Raw genomic sequence first — 27,099 nt, forward strand, 5'->3', positions numbered from 1 at the left:
TAAAGTAACACAATATAGGCTTGGGAAATAAGGCAATGTGGGGTTTTGTGGTGTTTTTTTATATTGTCCCTTTAATTGTGTGTGTGTGTATCTATCTCTCTCTCTCTCTCTCTCTCTCTCTCTCTCTCTCTCTCTCTCTCTCTCTCTCTCTCTCTCTCTCTCTCTCTCTCTCTCTCTCTCTCTCTCTCTCTCTCTCTCTCTCTCTCTCTCTCTCTATATATATATATATATATATATATATATATATATATATATATATATATATATATATATATATATATAGACATCCCATACTGTTCTTCTATAATTAAACTGATAAACTAGCAAGCCTTAGGTAAAGATTTGGTTTTAAATTAGAATGAAGACTATACAATATGTAACAGTAAATTCACAAAAAAAACACTTAAGCGCATCTATTTAAATACATTTATTTTTTTGTTCTATACAAATTTAGTAGCATACAGTAGTTTAATACCAGGCCCTGCATTTCATGTTACAGATGAATTTTTTTGTGTGCACATTTTCCCTCTCGAGGCAATGTTATGGGATGTGTGCATAACCTAGAGAAAGGAGGAACCACTATACTTCACACAGCATCACACATGTTCACTATTAAGGGTCCTACATTCTCAATCATGCAGTCTTATACAGGATATGATTTAGCTTCCAAGCACTAATGTCATTATAATAGTCATGTATTGTTTTTCATATTTATTTATGTATGTATCTTTTTTTTTTAATAGAACTCTACCTTAACCATAGAAGAATTTCATTCCAAACTGCAGGAAGCTACGAATTTCCCACTGCGACCCTTTGTCATCCCATTTCTGAAGGTATTGCACAACTCACTAGTCTGGAAACTATTTAAACAGCGCTGTAGCTAAGTCACAGATGTGCATATTTCTTTTGATTTTTTTTTTCTTTATGAGAGTGAATGGAAGAAAGAAGTAAGCTGAACTGTAGCATCTCCCTCTCCTGTAAACGCTAATGGTTACATGAACTTGTGGGTCAAGTGCTTTGAATTTCTCATTTTATGTGTTTTTGTTTTGTTTGTTTTTTTCATTGTTGTTTGATTTTTATAATCCAAAATGACTGAACCAATGTGTCCTATTTTGTTCAAGGTGTAACTGTACAGGCAAGAAACGGTTTCCTCAGATATTAAGGTTTGAAAGCTTTGGGTCACCAACTGGGATCTTGTTTGAATCAAAACACAAAATGAAATGAATTATGATAGTCTCGTTCCTCAGAAACACATCACAACGGCCACTGCAGGGTGCACCTTATTCCTAAATTCACCTACAGCAGATATGTTGGTGAAAGCAACAAAATGGCCACAGAATCATAAAAAACTAAATAAAACAAAAAAAAGTATCAATGATTATTACTTTATCCTGCTTTCTGCTCAGAGTTATTGCCACACCACACATGATAACATTTCTGTCTGGAGCTACCTACTGAAACTAGCTGGCTTCCTTTAGGATCAAGTTGGCAGTCTGGGAGAGCCTAACAAGCATTCAAAGACACTTCCAGTTTCTTATTTCAGTGCTGCATGCCATATGGTTACCATATCATTTAGTTGGGATGGTTGGAATCAAAGATGCAACTTTTTTTTTTCTTCTAATTTTAGTGCTTTTCCTCAAAGGAGACGTTGATGACACATACCATATGTTTGTGGGAACATGGGCCTTAATAGTGCATTCAAACGCAGCTGTAACAATATGCATTAAAGTCTTGTTTTCATTAGGCTAATGTCACCCACAGACCCTCTCTTCTATTTTGCGTTTATGGGGAAACATTTACTGGAAGGATATTAGACACAATCTAATCTAGCACCAGAATTGGAGCAAACTAAATTGAGTCGATACATTTAAACCGATTCTGTGAAAGCTTCTCATTCTGTATCAGCATACAAGAAATTCTGGCTTCAAGGCATAACCTCTGAAAAAGAAAAACATCAATAAACTAGATTGTTAACAATCGTTTATCTTGTGCCAATTGTTCAGCTTTTGTGTGCAGAATCTGTGCATTTTAAACAATTTGGAAGCAAGTTTGGAATTTCAGTGCTTATTGAATGTTATCTCAAAATGCAGAAACTGATATTTTAACAGCTCCACGATGTGTTTTTACATGGCTTAATAAAAACAGCTACCGGAGATCTGCTTTTATCAATACCTAGTGGGCCATGATTATTATTTTGTCGGTGGCAAAGATTGCATTAGGCATTGCCAAAAGCATCTGTATGCAAGATGTTGAGCATGTGATTACATTTTCCTAATGATCACTTCAGGAATGCTTTGCTTTGAGATTGCTAGACTGAAGCTGTTTCCTCAGCTTAAGATGTGCCAGTTATTTACACAGAATTAAAAAACATGTGCTGAATTAAAAAAGAAGGGTGTATTTAAAATTGAAAACTGTCTGTAAACATATCTGTGTGTGTTGAGGATGTATTGTGGTTTTTTGGGGGTTTTTTTGCAATTGTGTTAATGCTAGGACTTTTTTTGATATTCTGTACATTTTATTTAAAAAAAAGGCCAATAGTAAACCCCACGCTGTGTCACTAGGTGTACTGTAATGACCATCATAAAAAATGAACGGGCCATTAGCAAGGCCATTCATTAGTACTGTTGGTCAGTTACACTGGGTACATTTTATTTTTTCTCTTGGTTGTATAACATGAGGTTACTACTGTATACTGGACAGCAGGCCCCAACCTCCAAAGCAGCATTGCGAAGCGGTCTAATATCGCATGTGGAAAACAACTAGCCAAGTCATTTTCGATTGGAACAAATACTAAGAAGTGTCAGTAGACAACAACTGCTGCACTATCTTCATTGTATCTGAAAAGTAATACCACTGTGATTACATTGTAACTTAAGCTGATCAAACTGGAACTGCACTAAAACACACTTTTCCACTCCAATGTGCTTTTACTGCAGTGAGATACTGACCAGTGCCTTTCTTTTACAATTAACCAAATGAATAAAGGAGCAAGCCATCAAGGAAGTCTTTTTAATTGAAGAGACTGTTTTCATCTGTAACTGGGCATTAACAGCCAATTATGTTACTAGCCAATTATGTATTGACTAGGCCTCAAAAACATACCCCACATTGATGCTTTAGTAATTGAAAAGACTGTAGTTTCTTGTAGCTGGGCAGAAAGAACAGAATGTTTTGCCAGCAGTTCCTCATTGGTTTGTGTTTGTGTCACGCTTCTCTTCCCAGGCCAACCTGCCATTACTTCAGCGGGAGCTCCTGCACTGCGCAAGGCTGGCCAAGCAGAACCCGGCCCAGTACCTCGCTCAGCACGAGCAGCTGCTGCTCGACACCAGCACCACCTCACCTGTCGACTCCTCCGATCTGCTGCTGGACGTCAACGAAAACGGCAAGAGGAGAACACCCGATAGGTGACTTTGCTGCCCTAGATTTTAATTCCCCCCCCTTCCAAACCTCCAGACTGCCTACCACATCTCAGATAAACCCTCAAGGCCATTTATGTCTTGTTCTGCTGCCTCAATGTTAAACACAATAGAAGTAAAAGTTGGTTATTTGTCCTTTGAGTGATTTGTCGTAGTATATCGTTGTTGTTTTGTTATGGATTTCAGTTTTGTGAATGTACTACACATTAGTTGGTGTGTTTGTTTAAGAGGTTCTTGTTTTGGAACATACTATACTTTAGTAGCAAATTAATCCCAAAGAAAGACAGAAATGTTATTCTTGATTGTACACCTATGTTAAAATACAGATAATCAATTAATAAAAGGTAATTTAATACATTTTCCCATATGCCACATTGTATATGGTTTCCATTGTGTCCATGTCTGTAAATGACTGGTGAATCATTAGCTCTAGATTTTGGATGGTCAGGCTGGAAGGTTTAGCTTGCTGATTAAGCTGGTAAGGCTACTACTGGTGAGATGCTGTGCCTGAGTGCTCTGCTGACTTTGCTCCAAGTTTAAGTGATCCATCTGGAATAACTGTAGAATACACTAGACACTGTTTACTCTTAATATAACCACATGCACTATAAAAGCCCCAAGTTACACTTCATTGCTTATTTAGTAAACTCTGACACAATAACAATGTGAGTAGGGGGAAGAAAGAAAACCAGACTTTCTGTTTCTGGGAAATTTGTGTCCACGTTCTAATTTCTGTTTTAAAAATCTCGGCTCCACGTACTGTACCTTGGAGCCTGGGGATATAGATGGCAGAAATATAGATGAGGCACTCTACAAAACTGGCTGATTTTTTTAAATAAGCCAGACAATGTAAAATATTATAATAATAATAATAATAATAATAATAATAATAATTATAATAATAAATATCTCATTATTTTACTTTGTTTTGTGAGAGTATCCAGTTAAAAAAAATCTGGTTTTAATTCTTACTTGACAGGAATTTCATTTTAGAGTTTAGAGTAGATGGGTACATGTAAAAATGCTACTTAATAAGAAAAAAGTAAATATTCTTTTTTTTTTTTTGGTGGGGAGTGTTTTGGTACATATGGTCTGCTATGGATGAGCAGTCACAGTGAGATTTCAAGACTATTAAAATGGCTCATTAAAAAGTTCAATCTGTTTCTGTAATAACATTGGGAACCATCCGTCATTAAAACAGTGAAAACTGTGACATTGGAAGAGTGCAGCATTTTACAGCTGCTTGTTTATGGAAAGTCATAGCGGCGCGTTGTTGGTGCTAGTTACGGATCCCGGAGATGTCAGTAGGGCTGGCATGATTTTTCACTGAAACGTGACAACCGGGTTTAAATGCTGAAACTGAACAAAACACACAGCTTCCAATTTAAATATGTTGCAATGTACAACAGGTATACACAGTATAGTACTTTCAAATAGGTAATACCTTGTTATACTTGTTCAGTTGTAAAATTACACAGACCCTATACATGAATATATATGTTAGTCCTTGGAGGATTAGCATCCATGTCTGGACTTGGTTGTTTCTTGTCTTCGGCAGCGCAGGGAACTTTTAAGATGATGGAAGTCTTCATTTATAGCCTCCGAAAAAGAAATCCCATGCAGCATTGGGGAGATGAATATTCCTGACCTAAACTATATATATATATATATATATATATATATATATATATATATATATATTATATTTTGTAATGAACACAATGGCATCACTTGTTAAGTATATAAACAGTAGTGTATCTAAATACTGTGACATAACTTAAAATAAGGCTGTTCCCCTGCTTACATACATTTACAGACACAAATACCGTTTTATTATTCATTACACAAGGTCAAGAGAGATACAACAGTTAAGAAGGAGAGTGATGTATAAATGAGAGAATTATTATTATTTGCTTGAGAAAAGTGGCAATTATTTGCTTAAGACAGGCAACACAGTCCAGAACATTGCTCAACTGAGTATGTGTTAAATTCAAATACCAATACCCTGTGTGTTTATTTTCATTATTTTCATGCAGAACCAAAGAGAATGGCTTTGATCGAGAGCCTTTGCACTCAGAGCATCCCAGCAAGCGGCCCTGCACTATTAGCCCCAGCCAACGGTACAGTCCAAATAACGGCTTATCATACCAGCCCAACAGTCTGCCTCACCCCACACCGCCTCCACCTCAGCACTACCGTCTGGATGACATGGCTATCGCTCATCACTACAGGGATTCATACAGGCATCCCAATCACAGGGACCTCAGGGACAGGACCAGACCTTTGGGTAAGGAACAGGAGACAGATATCCAGTATGAGAGAGACACTACGATGAGCAGGAATGGAGAGAAGCCTTCCATGCACTCCCCTTGAAGTGGCTATAGCAGATAAAAAACTACATACATCTTACCTGTTGTGCACTTACATTCGCTTTGTAGGTCAAACATGTGTAGTTTTGAAAAAAACACATGATTTCCATTACAGAAATCTCTGCTTGCATGTCATACTTTTAGTAGTCTTTCATGTCTGTGGTAATTTCACTTGAGTGACTTGCTTTTAATTTAGAATAGCACGCGGTTTTTATTTTTTTTAATGAAAATGTTTGCTATAAAGTGTGCCTTTCAAAACTGTGCATGTGAGATCTACATAGCAAAGGGAAGTGTCTGGAAAAAGCTATAGAATTCTTTAATCATCTGTAATACCTTTAAGCAAGGTCCCAGGAGAGGTCAATTGGAAGGGTACTAAGAAAACTCAGTGCCTACACCTACCTCAGTGGTTTAGGGGGATCCATGAAAAAAAATGTTGACCATGACTTTCTGCATTCTATTGCTGCAGACTACTTATTGTATAGCTGAACGTCTTGAATGGTCCTGAATGTTTGAGCTCAATTTATTATTGATAGGGAGTGGAGTTCCTCCTTGTCAAAAGATAAAAGCAGTTATAATCAGTGCCTGCAGCAGCTGAATGAGAAGCAGCCATTGACATGCAGCAGCTGGGGGAAGGGGAAATAGAGGGGGACAGGCAGACTTCCAGCTGCACCTGTCCCACCTGCCCTGTCCTGGCAACTGCACTTATTATAAGACAACACTGTCAGAGAGAAGTCCTTTGAGGGGGCAGGGAGGAAAAATAGTCACAAATCAGGGTGTCTCAGTTATTTGGTAAATGAAGAGATCTTAGTTTTAAGCTGCTGAGTAATGTAGTGTATTGTAGGCATATCTTGTGTTGAGTGAACTGCATTGTTTCTAGAGTCAGGTAATAAAGTTGCCCAAGCTGCCCACTTGCTTTCAGTTTGACTCCAGCGGTGCCTGGAGATACATATTTGCCAAATTCATAATAGACTACATATTCGGTTAAAAAAAAAAAAAGTACAGTTGTAGTAGAGAGAATGTATTTTCCCGATAATATATGTTTATTATTACTTGTCAGCCCCTTTGCGAGTATAATGGGCTGAGACTTGCCTGTAGACAGAATCGGAAAGTGGAGGTATTCGCTGAAGAATGGAAGTGTCAGGTTTATTGTAAGTGATGAGAATTGCAGAGACGATCATGACTCACTTGATGGATAATGGAAGGAGAAGAAAGGGTTTCCAGTCGAATGGCTTAGAGTGAGTAAAATAATTTTTCCATTCTTGGCAGGGATGCATGGCACGCGTCAAGAAGAAGTGATTGATCACCGGCTTACGGACAGAGAATGGGCAGAGGAGTGGAAGCACCTTGACCATGTAAGAAAAGTAATAACATATTTTATTTCTCAGAATATATATTTGTATGCATGTGATAAACAAGTATGTTTATAACTCTGTTTAGATTAATACATGTGAAACTAAGTAGGGTAGTTACATTACATGATTTAATGTATATATTCAGACTGCATACAAAATATGTAATTGTATGTATTGCTATGAGCTGACTTGCACATTAAAAAAATAATAATTATTGAAGACAGTGAACTAGTGAAGGGTCCTTACTGTCATCATGGCCAAACAATGATTTCAAATAGTTTGTGAATTATCGAATTGTGGCCTTTACTAGCCTTACAATAATTGTTTGTTGTTTCCAATTCATCAATAACGTCGAGCACTCTAGTCACGGAACTAAATAAACTGTAGCCCAGCAAACAGAATGTTTAGTTTTTTCAATGTTTGGGATATTGTGTTTGACACAATCTGCATGTTAAAAATGATCAAAGTCTAAATTTTTTCCAGGAATTAAATTCTAATCACATCAGTAATTTAAGGCTTATAATACACTTTATCATAATAGTCAGTAGTCCCCCGCTAAGAGAACACCCCTTGGGAAGCAAGCAAAGTGTTCTTATAGCTGAAGTGTAAGACGGAGTTAGCCATCAGACACAATATGAATCAATAAATAAATAAATACATATGTATTACTTGTCATGACGCACGTGCATCAACGTATGAAATGAACTGAATAAGTAAAAGCAAAACAATAGGCAAGTGTATGTTAATAAACTACAATAATAAAGTAACAGACAAACTAACGTTAATAAAACTAAAGCAAAACAACACGGTTAAAAAGCTTCACTTGCTGTGTAGTATGAAATTAGCTGGCGGGTGTGTTCCAGTCTCTCACAATGGCAGAGGCAAAAATAATGGGGTTAACTTAACATTAATAAACTGACTATCAAACTAAATTAACACAGCACCCCTACACACGTTACAAAATGCAGCAGCAATATACAAGACATGCACATTATTTAACAGAATGGTGAAGCAACTCACAAGAACGGGAAACACCAAATTGCTCGGCGACATGTGTCTGATTCAGGTTTTTTTTCCAAAAGCTAAAAAATTTCCAACTTTGTGTAGCAAGAGAAACAGCTGCGCATTTTGCCGTTTGTTTACATGCCATTGTGATGAGGTGCACTCGTGGAAATCAGAATACAAAATAATTAAATGATATGGCTGCAGTTCTGGAAAGATTTATTAAACCAATCAGTGTCCCTCAAGACACTCTCATGATGACAAGTCGCTTTTTTACAAAACAGTACTGTATCACATTGAACGAATCGCTGTCATTGTCAAGGTGTTCTTTTAAGCGAAGTTCCTGTTCCTTTAGCTGGAGCATTTACAGAGGGAACAATCCGTTTCACCACAAGGGTGTTCCCTTAGGCAAAGTGTTCTCTTAGGAGGTGTTCCTATACACAGAGACTACTGTATAATGCAAACAGAAAGATGTGCATGTGTGTGTGTGTGTGTGTCAGATTTGTTTAAGCTGAGCCATTCATCTGCATGAAACCTGGAAAGTAATGGTATATGTAGCGTATACCATTGCTTGCACACTGTATTATTCCTTCTTATCTCAAAAGACAATACAAATACAGTGAAGAGCTACAAACTAACCACCCACCCCCCTTGTGTGGTTTTGGGAATTAGACTCTTATAGGTACCCCAGCTACTGCTTGAGCCCTTTGTTGCAAAGTAAGCTTCATTCATTGCAACCTATTGCACACTTGGCAAATGGAATACATCTGTGCTTGCAGGTCGGCTCTATTGATCACTTTCTTACAGTGTGTGCTTACCTTGTTGCCAGAACCTACTTCTGTGCAGCAACATTTCACCCAAGTGCTCAGCATTCTGTGACTTTGTTGTTTCCTCAGCTGCTGAACTGCATCATGGACATGGTAGAGAAGACTAGGCGCTCTCTTACAGTCCTGCGGCGATGTCAGGAGGCAGACCGCGAGGAGCTCAATTACTGGATCAGGCGGTACAGCGATGCTGAGGACCTCAAGAAAGGGACAAGCACCAGCACCAGCCACTCCAGACAACAGAGCCCCGTCAACACAGACCCCTCACTTCCAGGTATGTGGATAGCAGCTCAAAGGGGGGAGATCTAGAGAGACTTAACTGGTTTTGGTCAATATGGAATTTACATGGTCAGAATGGTAATCGCCATTGTCATCGTGTCCACGTTTAGTCTCCTAGTCCTAGCTATAAAGGAAACACACATGGTTCTTTCTTCTTTTTCTTTTTCTTTTTTTTTTACTTGATTGTCTGTTTACAAGTTCTACTCTTCTTGCTCAGATTAAATATATTTGGTATGTGCAATATGTGCAACAAACCTTCATTTCTAACAGTATTGTCTAAATAATATACAGCACCATCTGTTGCCAAATGTTCTTTCATTGGAATTGGAATTAGCACACTGTGTCACCATGTTGGCAAATGTAATTTTTTTTTAAAAAGGGGTCAAAGTCAAATCCTGCTTTGCTGAACACAAACCTAAATTGTATCACTGTCATGAAATAGATTATTTCTTATAATGCCTGGCTGTGAAACCACACCTCGCTGGAAATACTCAGTTCATAAGCCATTGCTTTTAAAGCCTAAAAGTGTGGTAAGTCACTTCGTTCTCTTGCTTTTCTGTTCTCATAAACTGACACGCTCCTTTTCTTTTGGCTCACACTGTTACAGTTTGAATTTGTGATGTGTTTTGATAAGGATTCCTGTCGTACATGGCATATTATTAATGTCACTGGACCAATGTGCTCTGAACAGTTTCTTGAATGTTTTTCAGAAGCTCACCGCGAACTCCTTCACAGGCCCACCTCTGGATATGTGCCGGAAGAGATCTGGAAGAAAGCTGGTGAGAATGACATGTTGTGCATGTTCTGTTTGAATGGGTATACAACACAATTAATGCAAGTCACAATGGACTCACTCTATTACAATGCCAAATGAACAGGATTTTTCTGACAGTTTTCCTAACAGCATTTTGAGGGTATAGCCAGAGAGGCTTGAAGAGACTTTTCGTTGAATGGTATAAACTAGAAAAAAACTACTCGTTTAACTGCTCCTTCCGGTACTTAAAGTATCAATCGGTCGATTTACTGTATATACATATTCTACATATAATTAATCACCTCATTTAATTATATATTTACAGGACTACAATTCAGTGTGAATGATTAGTCCCTAAAAATACAACAACTCTGCTACATCGTTGCAGCTAGAATCACATGAAATAGCATCTTACTGTAAATGTGATAAGCCTTACCAATTTAGTAAAATGCTCTAGCTCTTCAGTATCTTACACTATTTTAAAACAAGTACAAAAAAACAGAAGTGCTTTCAGCACATTGTAATGCACTACCAGAATCACTTCATGATTCATCAGCACTTCTGCCATATGGTGTCATTTACAAATAAAATCAGTATGATCACATCTGTATAAAATAAGCACTTTATCATCATTTCTGCAAACCAGCAAGGCCTCGAGACATCATATACAACCAAAAGAAACCCTGCGAATACAACACCATAGCTTAAATCATGTTATCATGACAGCTAACCCACATCCAGGTTCATAATGGATGACACTTTCAATTCAGAAAGATATCACGTTGCCCTGCCACTTTATCTACACATTGTAGAGAATGTAAGCTACGTAACTAGTTGTCAGCTTGAGTAAAATATTATTAATCCTAAATGCAGATAAGCCTTAATTTAGACTGCTTTTCAGTTTCATAAAATTGGTAATAAAAAACAGACTCTGTATGTATCTGTCTCTACATTCAGATGTATTTTTCAAGTGATTGGTGAATGTTTGCAGTTGGTAATAAATATTCAAGCACCTTGCAAAATGTCCTACCAATTCTCTTTACTGATCTGCATGTGCCCTTGGGACTAGAATAGAAGTGCATAATTTAAATATAAATTGCCTGATTTACATATACAATTAGTCAAGCTACAGCTTTGATCGTAAGCAAAAAAATTATTATCCTGTGTTGTCACTTAGATGGCATTTGAATTCATCTTGAATATTCTAATTAAAATGGATCCAAGTAACCCAATTCAAGGGTATAACGTTCCTTTGGTGAAAATCAATTGATACATTGTTTCTGTGATTTATTTTAATCTAAAGGATGTAAAAAACATTCTGTTTATTCCCGATAAAACTTTTTCATATAAGGGATCTTTCTCAAAAAAAATAAATATATATATATATATATATATATACCAGATTCTGCACCCTTTTTTCAGGCAAACCCTTTACTTTGTATTTTGCCAATTAACACTAGAGCCATCGCGGTTATACTCATACCTAAAACACTGAATTTAAATAAACAATTAAACATAAAAGGGGTTATTTTCTAACTTACCACATATAAAGAAGTACTTCAAAAAATGAAAAATTAGAATAAAATAAACATTTCAAAAGCAACTAGTGTGTAAACAAGTATATGCACATGCAAAACTATAAAAAATGAAAGTCGTTTTTAATTTAAAACGAAAGTAACATGTTTTCTCTTGCGTGCATGTCACTCGGTGCAGCACTGAATCCAGATTGAGCTGCTGCAGTCTGCTGCTGCTTTCTAGTTTTCTGATCAAAATGTTTCTGACGAATCGTTGTAACTGCACTTCTTGATTGCTTAGTGTAACTGTGTGCTGTGCTTTACCTTTTGAATTTTCAACATGCCTAATTCTAAATGTAATCTAGCTAATGTTAAAAATATTACAGTAATATTGCTTATTAATTCGCCACATTTTTGAGTCAACGCCCCTCCCCCACTTTTGCCTTAACGTCAACTCTACGCCACGGGGCGCTGACTCGGCAGAATCCGGTGTGTGTATGTGTATATTACAGTTTGCATATACAGTACTTTCTCATACGACTAAGGCATTTGTTGATATTCTATTATTCGAAACGCACATTCTAATTAAACAGAAAATGTAATTAAGGTACTTTTTAATTGGATTAAACAATTAGGTTCCAACACTTAATTAAAACACACTGCAATTAGTTTTAATAGGGTGTTAATTGGTGCTGGATTTGCCAAGTTAATAATTACCACTTATTTGGTTTTCAATTAATCATTGTCATTTTACTCTGAATAAAAGAGGACATTATTATGGGTAAACTTATTCAGGAGGAGTAGTTTCCTTTGTTAATGAGTGTACTGTAGTTACCTTGTAACAGAAGTCACAAATTGTACTCTTTATTTTTTTGACACTCTCCTGTCACTTCTTTTGAATCCATACTTTGACACTAAGTTGTTTCCCCACAATGGTTTTCAGAGGAGGCGGTGAATGAGGTGAAGCGTCAGGCGGTGTCGGAGCTGCAGAAGGCCGTGTCCGAAGCTGAGCGGAAAGCCCACGAGATGATCAGCACAGAGAGGGTGAAAATGGAACGCACCGTCGCCGAGGCCAAGCGACAGGCCGCAGAGGATGCGCTGAGCGTCATTCACCAGCAGGAGGACTCCAGCGAGGTGGGGCTCTCCTCTTGCACTCACTCCTGAGACAGGCAGTCACAATCAATCCTAATTTGCACTGGACCCTTCTTAGAAAGGCTGTGCTCAGGAGCCCAAAACTGAGTGTTATAGCCAGGATTTGTGCTACACTCCCTATGCTTTCCTGGCAAAAGTATTCTGAATATGATTATTCTGAATAACCTTTCAGAATATTATGTTTCTATTATAAGCCTGTATTTACATTTAGTGTGCAAAACACAAGTTTTGGGCAGACAAGTGCAGAGATTACAAGTGAAGAGTGTTTACTTGACCAAATACTTGTTTTAATTGTGGATAAACACCTATATGTTATTTAGACTTATTACATTCCAAGTACTCACTTTATTTTTAATGTGCAGTCACGTCAGTGGAATATGCCAACAATTCCACCTATTTCCTTTAATGTATTTGGGTATGAAACTCCAGATAACTGGTACAACACCAGCTTTTTGAGTGAAGACAGCAGTCCACCTGAAAGCTAAATGAAATAGTAGAAAACAAAGACTGAAAACACACACACACACACACAAAACTACAGCATGGGCTGTTAATGTACTTAGACTGGCTTAAAGAAAAAAATATGGACATTCATTTTAAGGAAATAACTCCAAAAAATCTCAACAACATCAAGGGAATTTTATGCCAGTCCAAAACGTTCAACTGGGGACCAGTATTCAGTCTCCAGTTTTATAAAACTGAGCTGGACTAAATACGTATTTGCTGACAGCAAGTTTAAAACCAGCAATAATGTATTTGTGTCAGTCATGAAAAATTTTAGAAAAGCAGATAAAGACAAGGCCAGACACCACCTCCTGAATTACCGGCCTGGATTTGAAGCGTCTGCAGGAAACTGAGGCACTGTCCCCTGACACCGCAGTCGGATTGGTGCGTAAAGTCAGGTTCGATCTTCAACTTAATCTGGCAAGACGTGAATGCGAGGGTGTCCGACAACTAACCAAACCAAATCTTTTGACTTCATTTTTGTGAAACAAAGAAGTGCTTCTGTGTGTGTAAAGGAATTCAGTGCAATTCTAAATACCACAGCAGCAAGCCTTGCAAAAACAAACACAGTGATTTATATGTTTCTAAATCTAAATTCTGATATATTTTTTTAATTAACTATCATTATGTGTATCTAATTTGATTTAACTACTTTAATGTTACCTGACTGTTATCTAAACAATTAAAACAGTGTTTTAAAATGAGACAGCCCAGTGGAGCTCTCAATATGGTTTCTTTTGAAAATGTTGTCATCTCAAATAAAAACCTTTCAGAAGGGTTTCTTGCTGTCAAAAAGCAGTCTCCGTCTTTATAGTCTGGTGCTGATCGGGGTCTGCAAAACCTGTTTTGATTTATGAGACTATTAAACGTTTAAAAAGCATACTTTTCTTTCTTTCTTTCTTTCTTTCTTTCTTTCTTTCTTTCACTTAAAAAACAATGATTAGACAAATGTGGATTGACATTTGATTTTGCACTTTAAATACAGTGTATACAGTAGTCTTATAATATGAATTAAGCAATCAATTTTTAATTCTGTTAATTTTTTCCTCTAAAACTGTATGTTTTTTAAAACAACAAGGTGAGAACATTACGAACGTTATTTCAAACTTGCTTTAATGTTTGAGGTCACTATCCTCCTAAATTGCTTAACACGACCCCCTTGCAAATGAGGCCACGGTCTCAATGGGTTAACGTCCTGCATAAATAATAAATACATAAATAAATAATCAATGACGTGTATATTATAACTATAATTTACTGATTTTATGTTAATTCAGTAAAAAAATATTGTATTAAAAAGTTTGTATTTCACCTGATGCCCATTTTTAACACCCCACAATTAATTGCTATTCACAGATTGAGCAGCATCTTCAGATTCTGTTCTGGATTTGTGCATTTGCTCAAAGCACATTTAGCAATTTGATTATATCATTTTACTCAAACACCGAATAAGCTTCGTTTTTGCTTTTTTGGTATCTTCCATTTCGCAATTTGAGCAACATAATTTGCTCAAAGATCGAAATAACCTTTCATTTTGTTCTTTGGTAATTTGTAAATACTCAAATCGCGAAATGGTTATTTTTATCTGTGATTGACTGAATGCTGACTATGAGTGTAACATATACACAATAAAAGTTTCTGGTTTTGTCTTAATTTAAAATGTGTTTTAATTATTTTCCTTCCCCCAAATGACAGGTAGCCATGTTGTAAGCGGTATGAACCACTTCAGGACGTGCTGTTCAGATGATATATACCACTTCTGGGGTGGTTAAAGGCCCTTGGCTTACTCCTTGGGCCTTTACACCACCCCAGGTGTGGTATATATCATGGGAATCCGTATTACGACATCTCCGCGAGTCCAAGACCGCGCAGACATCACTGCGCCAACCATTACAGCGACTGCCCGTAACAGCGCTACGACATCAGCAGAACACAAACATGTCACTTACCAGGAACTCCCCCCGCCCCCCTCAGTATGCAGGTTTTAATATGACTTAGCAGTGTCAGTGAGACTTGTATTGCACAATTGCAAAGCAGTTGCATGCCACGTTTGATGAAGATCTCTTGCAGATCAGACATTGGTCTTGGGTATAATAAAAAAATATAAACACTTTGGAGCACAATATAGAAGTGTCCAGGTACTATGTTTGTTTAACTTTAAAATCTTTTTACCCTGAACCTTGAAAGACTTTGTAGGTGCGTATGTTTTCTCTTTGTTTACAGGCAGCCCCCCATCCCGTTTCTCGGAGCGTACATTTCTCAAGGAAGAAATAAACAGTGGTTGTTGTTACAGCTATTTTGGTCCCAAAACTGCCTTTGGTGTGTTTCTTTTGTCCGCCCGCCTCCACAATATGTAGAAACGTTCGTTTGCCCGTTTGGCAGGGCAGCTAAAAATGTAATCCAGTAAGCTGCTAGAGAATAGATTTATACCGTGTGTGTGTGCATATACAGTGGTCTTCCAAAGTTTTCAAACCCTAATTTATGGAAGTGTAAGACCCTAAAACTTAATGTTGAATACGTGTATATAGTACATTCTTATAAGCACCCCTATTTATTTATGGTTAATATATGTAGATGGTACATTCCTAAAATCCCCCTATTCTTGTTTTCTAATATAGAAAAAAAAAGTTCCAAAACAAAAAACTGTCAGTTCAGCTTGTTACAGTTACGTACTGCTTTGTTTGTGTTGTTTGCCTCTGGTTAACACAGGCTCGAGGGGGGAGGGATGGACGGTGCTCAGTTTTTTTTTTAAATTAAAATTATTAGTGTTAGCGTATATTTTGTATGTTTCAAACATATTCTACCACAGCACTTCTCTTACACTGTCTTGTACATTACTTTGGATAATATACCCTGCTCAATACACAGCAGTGGCACATATAGAGTTGCTATGTATAAAGATTTGGTTGGATTTTAATATAACTTTTGTTTAGTAATATGCATTATACAAATAAAAAGATCAAATGTTGTATTTGCGTGACATGTAAAGTGTGATTTATAGTATTCACACACTGTCAAATGATTGCTGTTAACAGAAAAAAAAAAACACAGTGCGTGAATGGCGTCTGACAAACCTTCGAAGGTTTAAAACAATCTTCGAATTCCTGGCTAGGGAACGAACCTTCGAACCTTCTAATACAGCCCTAAAAGATTTGTTTCCTAGGTTAGTCTAAGACAAGTAGTTTTAATTATTTGTCTTCAGAATTCATCCATATGCTTTTGGAAGTTCAGTTCCAGTTTAATATTTCAGGGTTTTTTTTAACAGTACTGTAAATAAATCTGCATTTGTTTGTTTTCAAAAATGAACTGGTGTAGTGTTTTATATACTATTTTCTTGACCCCAGTTTATAATGAAGGGTGGAGGAGTCACCTAAACCAGTTGCTTCTTATTTACTGAAGTTTACATTTTGATTAAAAAAAAAAAAAAACTTTTAACTGAACCAATAATTTATTTATTCATAATTTTTTTTGCAGAGTTGCTGGAATTGTGGGCGCAAAGCCAGCGAAACATGTAGCGGCTGTAACACAGCAAGATACTGCGGCTCTTTCTGTCAACACAAGGACTGGGAAAAGCACCACCACGTGTGTGGGCAGACCCTTCAGGCCCAGCAGCAGCAGCAGCAGCAGCAGCAGCAGCAGCAGGGAGAGACTCCAGCAGCAGCCAGCTCGTCAGCAACACCGTGCAGTGGAGCAGGGAGTCCGGTCAGCACGCCTCCAGCCGCCACTCCCAGATCAACAACCCCAGGCACTCCCTCCGCCATAGAACCCACCACGCGCTAAGACAAGGAGAGAATATAAAGAAAGCAAAATAAAAACAAGCAAACAAACATGTCCTTGTATACTCGAAGATTATAAACTATTATACTGCAAAAAAGAAGGAACTTATCCTGAAGTAGTAGTGAAACACAGAAGGCCAGTAACGGGTCATATTGACTTACCATGATGAAAAAACACAAAGATTTTCTTTGTTTTGGGTTTTTTTTTTCCTGTAAAAAAACAAAAAATCAACAAAAAAACTGAAAAGACAGCAGAGAATAACAAAAGAGTAGATTTGACCTCCTCCCCTCTGTTATTTTTCCAGTAGCTGGGATTTTAAACTAGATGACCTCATTAACAGATGCTTTACCAAACAGCAAACCAAGGGATTGCTAATTGCTGTTGAAAGCAAAAATGCTAATATTCAAATATGAGAAAGGGACACCTTGTTCTTTGTAACAATGATGGAAAAAAAGAGAGAAAAAACCCTCAAGGGCATGAGCGTTGGATAGAGCGTAGACATTCTAACTAGAAGATGAATGGCATACATGGGTTACTGACTGAACTTTGAAGACCGGCAATGAAATGCGCACATGAGCAGCAGATTGGAAAGAAACACAGATGTTCATCCTTTTTTTTTTACTTCTGAAAGAAATATAATAATATCCAGGTCAACGGAATGAAAAATTAAAGCTGTTTTGCGGTGGAACGTATAAAAAAAGAAGAGGCAGCAGCAGCAGCAGCATAGGGGAAAATAAATGCCATAATTAAAAAAAGAGGCTTCCTTTTAAGAAAAAAATAATACAAAAAATAAATAAGGAACAGCCTGCAGCTGATTAGCATTTTTCTCCAGCTTTCATATCAGCCAGCTGCTCCTTATTACTCTGCAGCATTGCTTCACTTTTAAAAAGTTCCACAGAGTAAGACAATCAGGTCAGTTCCTGCTCATTTAAACAACGTCAAATAAAAAAAAAGAAGGTAAATAAAACCACATTGGCTTTGATTCTGGCCCTTTCATGTTTTTCCCGCCTTCATACCCTTTTTTTTCATTTTATTTTTTTAAAGTAGTTCTCTTGGTGTAAAACACTTCTGTCCTGTGAGGTTCCCAATGGTGATTTCTTGTGAATGTGTTGGACAAATGTGAAGATGCATTGTAGCTTAACCATGCCAATCATTTTAGTCTCTTTATTCCTAGTTGTTGAAGAAGAAAACTGTAATCTTTCTATGCTGCTTTTATATTTGTATGTATTAGTGATATTTCTCTAGTAGTTCAAAAAGAAACAATGGAAACATTTTTTTTTTTCTCGGTTGTCCTCAAGAAAAGAAAAAAAGCTATCTCTCTGAGCTGCAATTTCACTCTGTTAGGATATTTTCTGAGAACTAGCATGCTACACGGAATGCTAAAATATTGATGTTTTGTACAAGGGGATGTACATAAATGTATTTTGCACTGTCACGAAGACTCCCTAGGCATGCTTCTTTTGGCAAACTCTTTATTAAGTGTGCTAGAGCCATTTTCACTGATTTGTATCTGTATTTTTAGAGTAGCTGTGAATTTCTGTTTTTTTCTCGCTATCGTTAGTGAAGTTTTCATAATCATATAACAGGACTTCATCACTTTTAACAACAACAAGAAAAAGACAGTGTATTCATATCACTGCAAGGTCGTTAAGTATTGCTGTTTTTACAAAAAAAAGAAATAAAAAAAAAGAATAAATAAACTAAAGCTCCAAATGCTGAGGTGTAGATTGACAGCTTGAACACTGCTGAATGCCAGGTTATACAGTATTACAAACAAGGGAAGTCAGCCAAAGACAGATCCGAAGGACCAAAATTTGATTAAGATAATAATAATAATAATAATAATAATAATAATAATAATAATAATCCATAAAGCACCAGAATGTTCTTTTTTCCAAATGATCAGCAGGTTAACCAGTTTGAGCAAGTGAACCAGCGGTCATAAACCAGTTAACCCTTTGCTGTCCAGAACCCAGACCAGAACTACTCAATAGCTTGGGCCAATGACCCAGTATAAGGGTGCTGTCACACCTTTCAGAGTATCAAAAGATTCTCAAACAAGCAATAATTTCCACATTCAGACTCCAGTCAATAACTTTGTGGTAACAAATGAAAACATCCAAAATGCCACTGTCTGACAAGAATATTGTTTACAGTGCTTTAATTTGTTTTTAAAAACAATTCCTGCCAGATGGTAATTTTGGAGGACCATTCTTGACAATGGTTTATATAGTTGTCTGCATATTGGCTATTGAATGGAAATAAGTATGTGGTATGGTGATGCCATTTGGGTTGATGTCATCACACCCTCATACAGGCCATAGAGTGGGATAAATACATCAGTAGAGAGTGTGGCTTTCTTTCTTTATCAGTCAATGAAATTGCCTTTATAAAAAAAGAGCTTTGTGTCTGTCAACCAAATCTCCCCTACTCGCTCTTAACTGTTTGACATGGCTGGTTTTGATGCTGACAAAGGAGAAAACACTTACTGAAAATGCTCCTTCATTTATCTTTTGGTTTCACCACCCAAAACAAAATCAAAATAGTGGTTTATAAGGCTGAACTGTAATGACTGGATATTGGAACATAGTACCTAAGTAGAGAAAAATCAGCACTTAACTGAAGCACATAACCACATGTTCTATATGGTCTTCTTGAAACCATGGTGCTAAGAGACAAATCATTGACCTCAATACAATTGACTTTGGCTATGAGCAGTCTGATTTGTTCCTCATGTTCCTGAGTCTATGTTCTACACTGTAAAGGGTTATGCAATCCAAAAAGGTGTCTGACACCCATTTATGTCTCAGAAGCTGTGATTTTATGTGAAACGGCAATGCTATTTTAACACTAGTGTATTGTATACTTCAAATAAAGAATTAGTGCATCATGTTACTTCAATTCAGGGCACCCTAGGAAAAACAAATACATAATAAATGAATAAAACTAGAAACTGACTCTTTGAGCTCTATCTCCTCCTCTCCTCTCCTCCTCATCCTCTCCTCCTCCTCCTCTCCTTTTTTTGCTACAACCTCCTCAGTGGCAAAAAGGTTTCGCTCTACCTCTGATAGCATGTATATTGCACCAGAACAAGATACTGGTCTAGTCAAACCAAATGGGCACAAGAGAACAGGATACCAAAAGTAAAAGCTCATACAGCTGCAAAACCATATCACTACTTGGTAACAATGCAGACCTCATAAACCTAAAAAGAAAAAAAAAAATGTTACTTTCCTTTATGCTTGTCACTTATATACAGATTATGTGAAAAGTATAATTTGTAGGTAAACACACATTTAAGAGACACAACAAAAAAAAAGTCAACACCATTTGATACAATCAAAACAGTGGTCACTGATACGAATAGGGCACTCTCTCTCTCTCTCTCTCTCTCTCTCTCTCTCTCTCTCTCTCTCTCTCTCTCTCTCTCTCTCTCTCTCCTCTTTAATCTCTTTCTGTTGTGAGACGTACGTGTGACAGGGCTGCCTGTCTTTGTTGCATAGGTGCATGCCATGGGAATTAATTAAAAAATAAATACAATAATATAGTTAATAAAAAAACAACGACTGGTTAATTAAAGCATGCCTATGTCTAGAATACTTTGGGGGACTAAAAAAAAAGTGACTGTCCAGTTTGTTGTCACATTAAACAAGACGCATGCAAACTGGAGACCGTTGAAATGCAGATTGAAGTACATTATTTGGTTCTGCGACTTTATTGTGAAAAAATAAAATAAATTGAAGTTGTTGTGCAATACTTAATTCAGACATGTACCACAAGTTAATGGTAGACTAACACTGGGGGGTCTATACGTCATGCTTTTGTCAGCATACTTTTTTGAGCTTTTAAAGTCTACTATGTCGGAACTGTGGTTTCTTGTTTGTTCTTGCTTTTCTTTAGTTAGACTGTAATGTATGGTCTGTCAACCTGTGAATCTTTTAAAGTATGATTCAGGTATTGTTGTACTCCTTACTGTGTAATAAAAATGTTAATATCTGTATTCACTGACATTGTCTCTTGCTCTTTGTTCAGCTGGAGATAGCGGTGTATCATGGATCAAGCATAGCAAAGTTTGGTAAAGAACAGAAAATAAAAAATACTGTATGTATTGTAAAAAATACATATAACATTAGCTTGGGCAAGGCATGGAGAAATTGAAAATGACTGCAAGTTCACGATAGGAATCTTTTTCATAACAAAATGTAATATATTTATAGAACACATGTGGCAATAAATGTTATCTGATCATGTTTTAACCTGCAGTGTAGGAAAACAAAAATGATCATCTATGTCATAACATGTTACCATTGCTTCGTCTAACAATACAGAACATAGAAAAACAGAGGAACACAGGAGCAGCAGGTAGGCAATAGCACAAATGGATTTTGCATCCTGGGTGTTGCAGCTTAGGACAGTGAACTTCCTTTTTGGGACCTGGTTCAAATCTGTCTAAGCATTAAGTTTGTCTTGCCACCTTTGCAACTGGCACAAAAAAAAAAAACTATTAACATCATAATAATTTTGTATCTGAAATAAAAAAAAAAATCTTAATTCGAGACAACAAAACAAAACAGGAAGACACATACAATTAGGATTTATGTACCACATTTACCATTATCTGAGCCAGCACCACTTATAAGACCTCCTTTCACTGCTTGGCCTGTAGAGAGGGGTAGCATAATTCACTTATAATTCAAAAATACAGAAGGCAAAGTCATTCGCACTGTAACAAAATATTTCAGAACAGAATGATCGGAACCTCTAAAAGTAATGCCTTAATTAAGTTTGTTGTCTTATCTATTTTGTCTTCTCTTTTACATACTCTTCAATACACCTCCATCTTGGAGCAGGCCTGAATAGAAAGTGCATTAACAAAGCAGCACAGAGACATAAAAGAAACAAACATATGCCAGAAAGTAATCTACAGATAGTTTTCTTTTTTCTTTTTTTTTTTTACATCTATGGAAATTGTCAGCATTTTCAAGCGGAGTTGCCTTCAAAATTGATGGTATCGTTTCATAAGTCTCTGTAGATTGGACTGAAATAATATTCTATATTATTCCAAAATCATTTTCTCCCTTATTCCAGCTTGGTAATAAAAGTGAAATAACTCAAAGTGAATGTATCAAAAGAAAATGACAGTTATATTAGATAAATCACCCCCCATCCATTTTATAGGACTATAAAAAAAACACTTCAGTGTTCAAATTACATTTTCAAGGCGACAGCAAAGATTTCTCAGAAAACAGCAAGAATTTGAAGGTAAACCTTTTATTGATGATAGGGCTGAATAAAAACAGATGGAGGTCAAGAACCGGGAGCTTTTCTCCAGTTATAATCACCAGAAATTTTGGTTTAGATGCCTGCTGGGAACCAGGTGTGCTTGACTTCCCATCTGCTTATTTACACAGTTCATTTGGGGTGCATGTTTAAAATTATTTAAAGAAAAACACCTTCTGTCAAACCACCTCTTTTGTAATTTTTTTTTTATTTCTGTACATGACAAATCTCACTTTTAAGGCAGTCTGGTACAGAATTACCCATTATTTGTTTTGTGTACCTTCTAAATATGTCTTATTAAAATCTGTCATGACACAACATGCAAAATGATTGGTTAATATGCCAAATGTAGTCAGGCTACTATCATTGTATTGCTAGAACGAAAATCTTTTTGTTTCAGTTCATTATTACCGTTGCTGCATGTTTGTGTGTGTGAGGTTACAACAGTACTGGGAAAAATAAACACAATATATTTGTAGCACTTTAAAATGTCAGTAATTTAGATATTTGCTGTTACATTGAGTGATAATGACTTTTTCACAATGGAAAGATTTCTCAATGTGTCTTTAAACTGTGAATTGTGTCCCGTGTTGAAATTCAGAGAACACAACTGATTACATTATGTGGGGACATACTGTACATGAAAAAAGAGGGGGGGGGACAGAATGTCTGACAGCAGTTCCTTTTTTTACTGTGTTAAAAAATTAAAATTTTGATGAAAGCTTGTAGCAAAGTGACTTGTAGTGCGCAGGTGTACAGGTGATGCAGTGCTCAAACAACGACAACAAACAGTGTTCACAGTCCAAACAGTTATTTAACTGTTTTCACGGTTTGGCACCGTTAGATAATAATGCTGGCAACTACACAGAAATGTGTAGTTACACAGCTAAGCGAAGCAGGGTTTCAGTCCCGAAATAATACAGGCACAGCTTTGCATCCTTTTTGACAGTGCTCCAGTGCTGGTGGTGAATACACAGCTATTTTGTGACTAGTACAGTATTTGGAATCCGTATTTTAATGCTGGCTGGAACATCGACAGCTCCCGGTTGTTAGCCGTCTACTAAATACAGTGATTAACAAAACAAATACAAAACACTCACGGTTTAGTTTTATGGTTTTTTCAGCGCTCCATTTCGCAACCATAACAAAGGAACAGATCACTTAGCCACACACCCTGATATACCTTCAGTCACGCCACCTTTGGTAGCGAGTGCAATCACGTCTCCTCCAATCCATGACTGACACATCGCCTACTGCAGTAAGGTGCTGACTTCTAGTATTGTGACTCCACCCCCTTTCTGGCTGGCCGACTTCCGACTGACCCTTGAATGATCTGTCAGACCATTCAGTCTGAGGCACACTGTCCCTATTATACCGTCCCTTCACAGGTCGGGAGGGAGATTGTTGACTCAGATTCATTCGCTCTCTGTCACAAAGTTGTATAAATTATTTATTATTCTTCCGTAAATAATTTTTATATGGAATTCACACTTCATGATACAGGTCTTTATATTACACATAATCCTAATATTAATTAATCATTAACAGAAACAAGTATGAACTATTATATATTACAGTTAATTTTGAAAGTGTATGTGTGGCAATGTGCCCCGCCCCTGTGTGCATTTCTGTGTTGTATGTTGCGTGTGGTGTGTTAATGTTGGTATATAGATATGGCTGCACGGGATATAAATGGGTGTGTGCAGCACGAGTCATTTAAAATGGTAATTGTATTTAGACACTTCACGTGCATTTAAAGTATGTAATATGTGAGCACGAGGTTGCACATAATTAATTCACGTGCTGGGATTCAAGTGAATAATTAATTAGTAATTGAATCCCGGCACAACCGTATATATAGATGCACATTTCATTCACTCGGGGTTGTGTGTTCTTGAGTGGAGAACGGGTGTGGAGAGGAGGTAAAAACTGAGAAAAGAAAATAACAATTGCTGGAAGCACCAGCGCGGTACTTGTTTGTCTGCTCGTCCACTTTGTTTGTCTGTCTATTTACTTTGGCCAACGCGCCGTTTTGTTTGTTCAGTCTGTGTTTTCTGTATTGTTCAACCTTTTTATTTGCAATAAACCGGCGCGAGCAAGCGCCTTCATCATTTCACCGTCCTGTGTGTGTTTCCTTTCCTGGGTCTGACGTAATCACTCAGCCAGCCGTGTGAGAGTATGTCATTATATTTAATATGTTTTTAAGCAGAACTTTTTTATAACTGGACTGCTAAAAACTCAAACTCATTAGGACAGGCTGTTAATATATTACGGGGAAGTAATTTATTAAGTTATTTGGGGGTTACTTCTGGTTTGTATTACACTAAGCACATTCCACTTGCACTGCACAACCGTTATAAAAGTTTACCACAGTATTTTTGCATGGTATTCTTGCAATGTTACTGTGCTTTTCCATAGTTTACCCTGGTTTGCTGTGTTTATTAATATGCTTTACCGTACCTTTAGAATTCTATAAAATGCTTATCTATGCTTTACCGTGGTCTCACTATGCGTTGTTACACTTTGCTAGGCTTTTACTATGGTAAACTTGTATAAGGGAAGCCGTGGTGTTGCCTCATCTTTCCTTTTTCCTTCCAAAGTGTGTTTGATCAAAAATGTTCTCATTTTCAGTGTCTTTTGATTTGTATGCCTAGGGGTACAACATTGCTTTTGCAGAGCTGTTTTAGGTGTGACTGTGCTAAGGATGAAAGACAATATTTGATGAATTCTTCAAACAAGAAATTCAATCCGTGACACACTGCATTTTATATCTGTTTAGGATCCTAAAATTGGGCGGCTAACAATGTTCAAACCACCGTCCTAAAAGCTAAGGTTCTTTGATCCTAATGATCCAGTCCATAACTGCTGAGTAATTTAGATAATACTGTAAATGCATTTCCTTCTTCCTCATTTTTGTGAGTACATCACTTTGTGGATCGTTGTGCTGTAACTAACGGATTGTAAAAGGGAACTAAATTCTGCAAGAGCTCCTTTTCCACACTGTGACCTAATTTAATCAACGTTTCAGAACAAATATCATTACAGACCCCAATGGCTATTACTCGCCCTAAGAACCCTAGTGGTCATTCTTGAATCTTGTTGGCACCAGACAATACAGATCTTGTATAGTCCTCCTGATATGTACGTTTTTTTTTTTTTCTTAAAGTCACAAATAAATTAGAAGCTTAAGAAATGTTGTTTGTTCAACCCTGTCTACCTGTTATGTTACCTAAGACCCTTTTGATAAATACTGCAGTCTAAAGGAGCAACAGAGAATGGGGTAGTTTAAAGTGCAAATCATATGCTTTCTTGTCAGAGGGATGAGAAAGCACACATGGTTCAGTTTTCCAGCACCATACAGAATGATTGTATAAGACTACCCTTCTAAAGGAACATTGAAGCCAATAGTTCCATTACGGTAAACTTCGACACCACTGTAAGTTCTGAATGAATGATTTAGTTGCTCTACAGACACATCTGTGCTTGATGCAGGTGCTCAATTTGCTGCCAAACGACTATTGTGCCTGTCTACTCTAAACACTGCTCAGCGGATACAATGCTTGTTTTCTGTACACTGCACACTTTGTGCATTCATTTGTGTCTTGGGCAGTGGAAAGAGAAAGGGAGCAGCTTTTCACTCATATGGAATGGGCTTTTAAGTCCCAAACACCCCTCTCCTGAAAGCGTCAGCTTCTGCAATCACTGTCAGAGAATGTCAATGGTTTTGATGCATCATTACCATTACTGCTGATGATCTTCACTCAGGTTTACACACAGTTGTAGTCAAAAGTTTACATACCCAATGGAAATGTATAATTTCTAGACATTTCTCTAAAACAAAGAATTTTAGGAAACATCTTTTGTAGCAAGTTTTGCTTTTGTGGACGAGAAGAAAAAGTTACAAGAAATATAATTATTTATTTCAGCATTTTCTTTTTGCAAAGCTCCAAAAATGCGAATTCAAAAGTATTCATACCCTTTGATGCAATCATAGTATTGTCTACAAGGTGCTAGAAATTTCAATATGATAATGTAGAACCTAATTCTAGAAAATGCTGGATTGAAGGTGAACATTCTTAGAGAGTATGAAAGGGTTAGGCATAGGATGATTGCTGTCATTACCAATTCAATATGGGAAAAAGTAAAGAGCTATCTGAAGACGTTCGGCAGAAAATGTTTTATTGTCATAAAGCTGGAGAAGGATACAAGAAGATTTCCAAGCATTTGAGTATCCCAATTTCAACTCTTGTTTCTATTATCAAGAAGTACAAGACCCGTGGTACTGTCACAACACTCCATCGGTCTGGAAGAAAGAAGTTCTTTCAACAAGAACAAGTAGAAGAATTGTGAGGAAGGTTAATAACAATCCGAGATTGACTGCCAAAGATATTCAAAGTGAATTGGCTGCATGTGGGACTGGGATTTCCATTTCAACAATAGGTCAAGTATTGCATGGTGAAGCTCTCAATGGTCGCAGGCCAAGGAAAAAGCCACTCTTAGGAAAACATCACCAGGACAGTCACTTAAAGTTTGCAAAACAACATTTGAATGATTGATATGAGTTCTGGTCAAAGGTTTTGTGGAGTTATGAAACAAAAATCAAGTTATTTGGTCACACTGACAGTCGTTACGTTTGGAGAAAGTCTGGTGAGGCGTACAAAGAAAAGAACACCATACTTATGTCAAGCATGGAAGTGGTAATATCCTCTAATGTCACAGGAAATTCAGTTCCAATACATGGTAAAACTGATTCTATATCATACCAAAAGATATTGGCCAATCATCTGAAACCTTCCGCTACAAAACTTGGTTTAAAGCACAACTGGATGTACCAACACAACAACAATCCAAAGCACACATTAAAATCTACTTCATA

General features: G+C 37.0%; 1 protein-coding gene across 7 annotated transcripts in view; it reads left to right on the forward strand.

Moving 5' to 3' along the window:
* LOC117400570 (protein CBFA2T1) overlaps positions 1 to 20,951 on the forward strand; it is a 65,563-nt gene extending 44,612 nt beyond the window's left edge. For 6 of the 7 annotated variants that reach the window (XM_034000719.3, XM_034000721.3, XM_034000717.3 and 3 more), the window contains exons 4-11: positions 744 to 833; positions 3,223 to 3,404; positions 5,453 to 5,703; positions 7,052 to 7,146; positions 9,036 to 9,237; positions 9,953 to 10,021; positions 12,454 to 12,644; positions 16,641 to 20,951. In XM_034000719.3, the coding sequence (XP_033856610.3) occupies positions 744 to 833; positions 3,223 to 3,404; positions 5,453 to 5,703; positions 7,052 to 7,146; positions 9,036 to 9,237; positions 9,953 to 10,021; positions 12,454 to 12,644; positions 16,641 to 16,946 (1,386 nt within the window). In that variant the 3' untranslated portion in view covers positions 16,947 to 20,951. The remainder of the gene's footprint in view (positions 1 to 743; positions 834 to 3,222; positions 3,405 to 5,452; positions 5,704 to 7,051; positions 7,147 to 9,035; positions 9,238 to 9,952; positions 10,022 to 12,453; positions 12,645 to 16,640) is intronic. The other variant, XM_059022465.1, reaches the window with a different exon arrangement.
* Positions 20,952 to 27,099: the final 6,148 nt, after the last annotated feature.

The sequence above is a fragment of the Acipenser ruthenus genome, chromosome 4 (genome assembly GCF_902713425.1).
Source record: "Acipenser ruthenus chromosome 4, fAciRut3.2 maternal haplotype, whole genome shotgun sequence".
In the NCBI taxonomy this organism is placed as follows: domain Eukaryota; kingdom Metazoa; phylum Chordata; class Actinopteri; order Acipenseriformes; family Acipenseridae; genus Acipenser; species Acipenser ruthenus.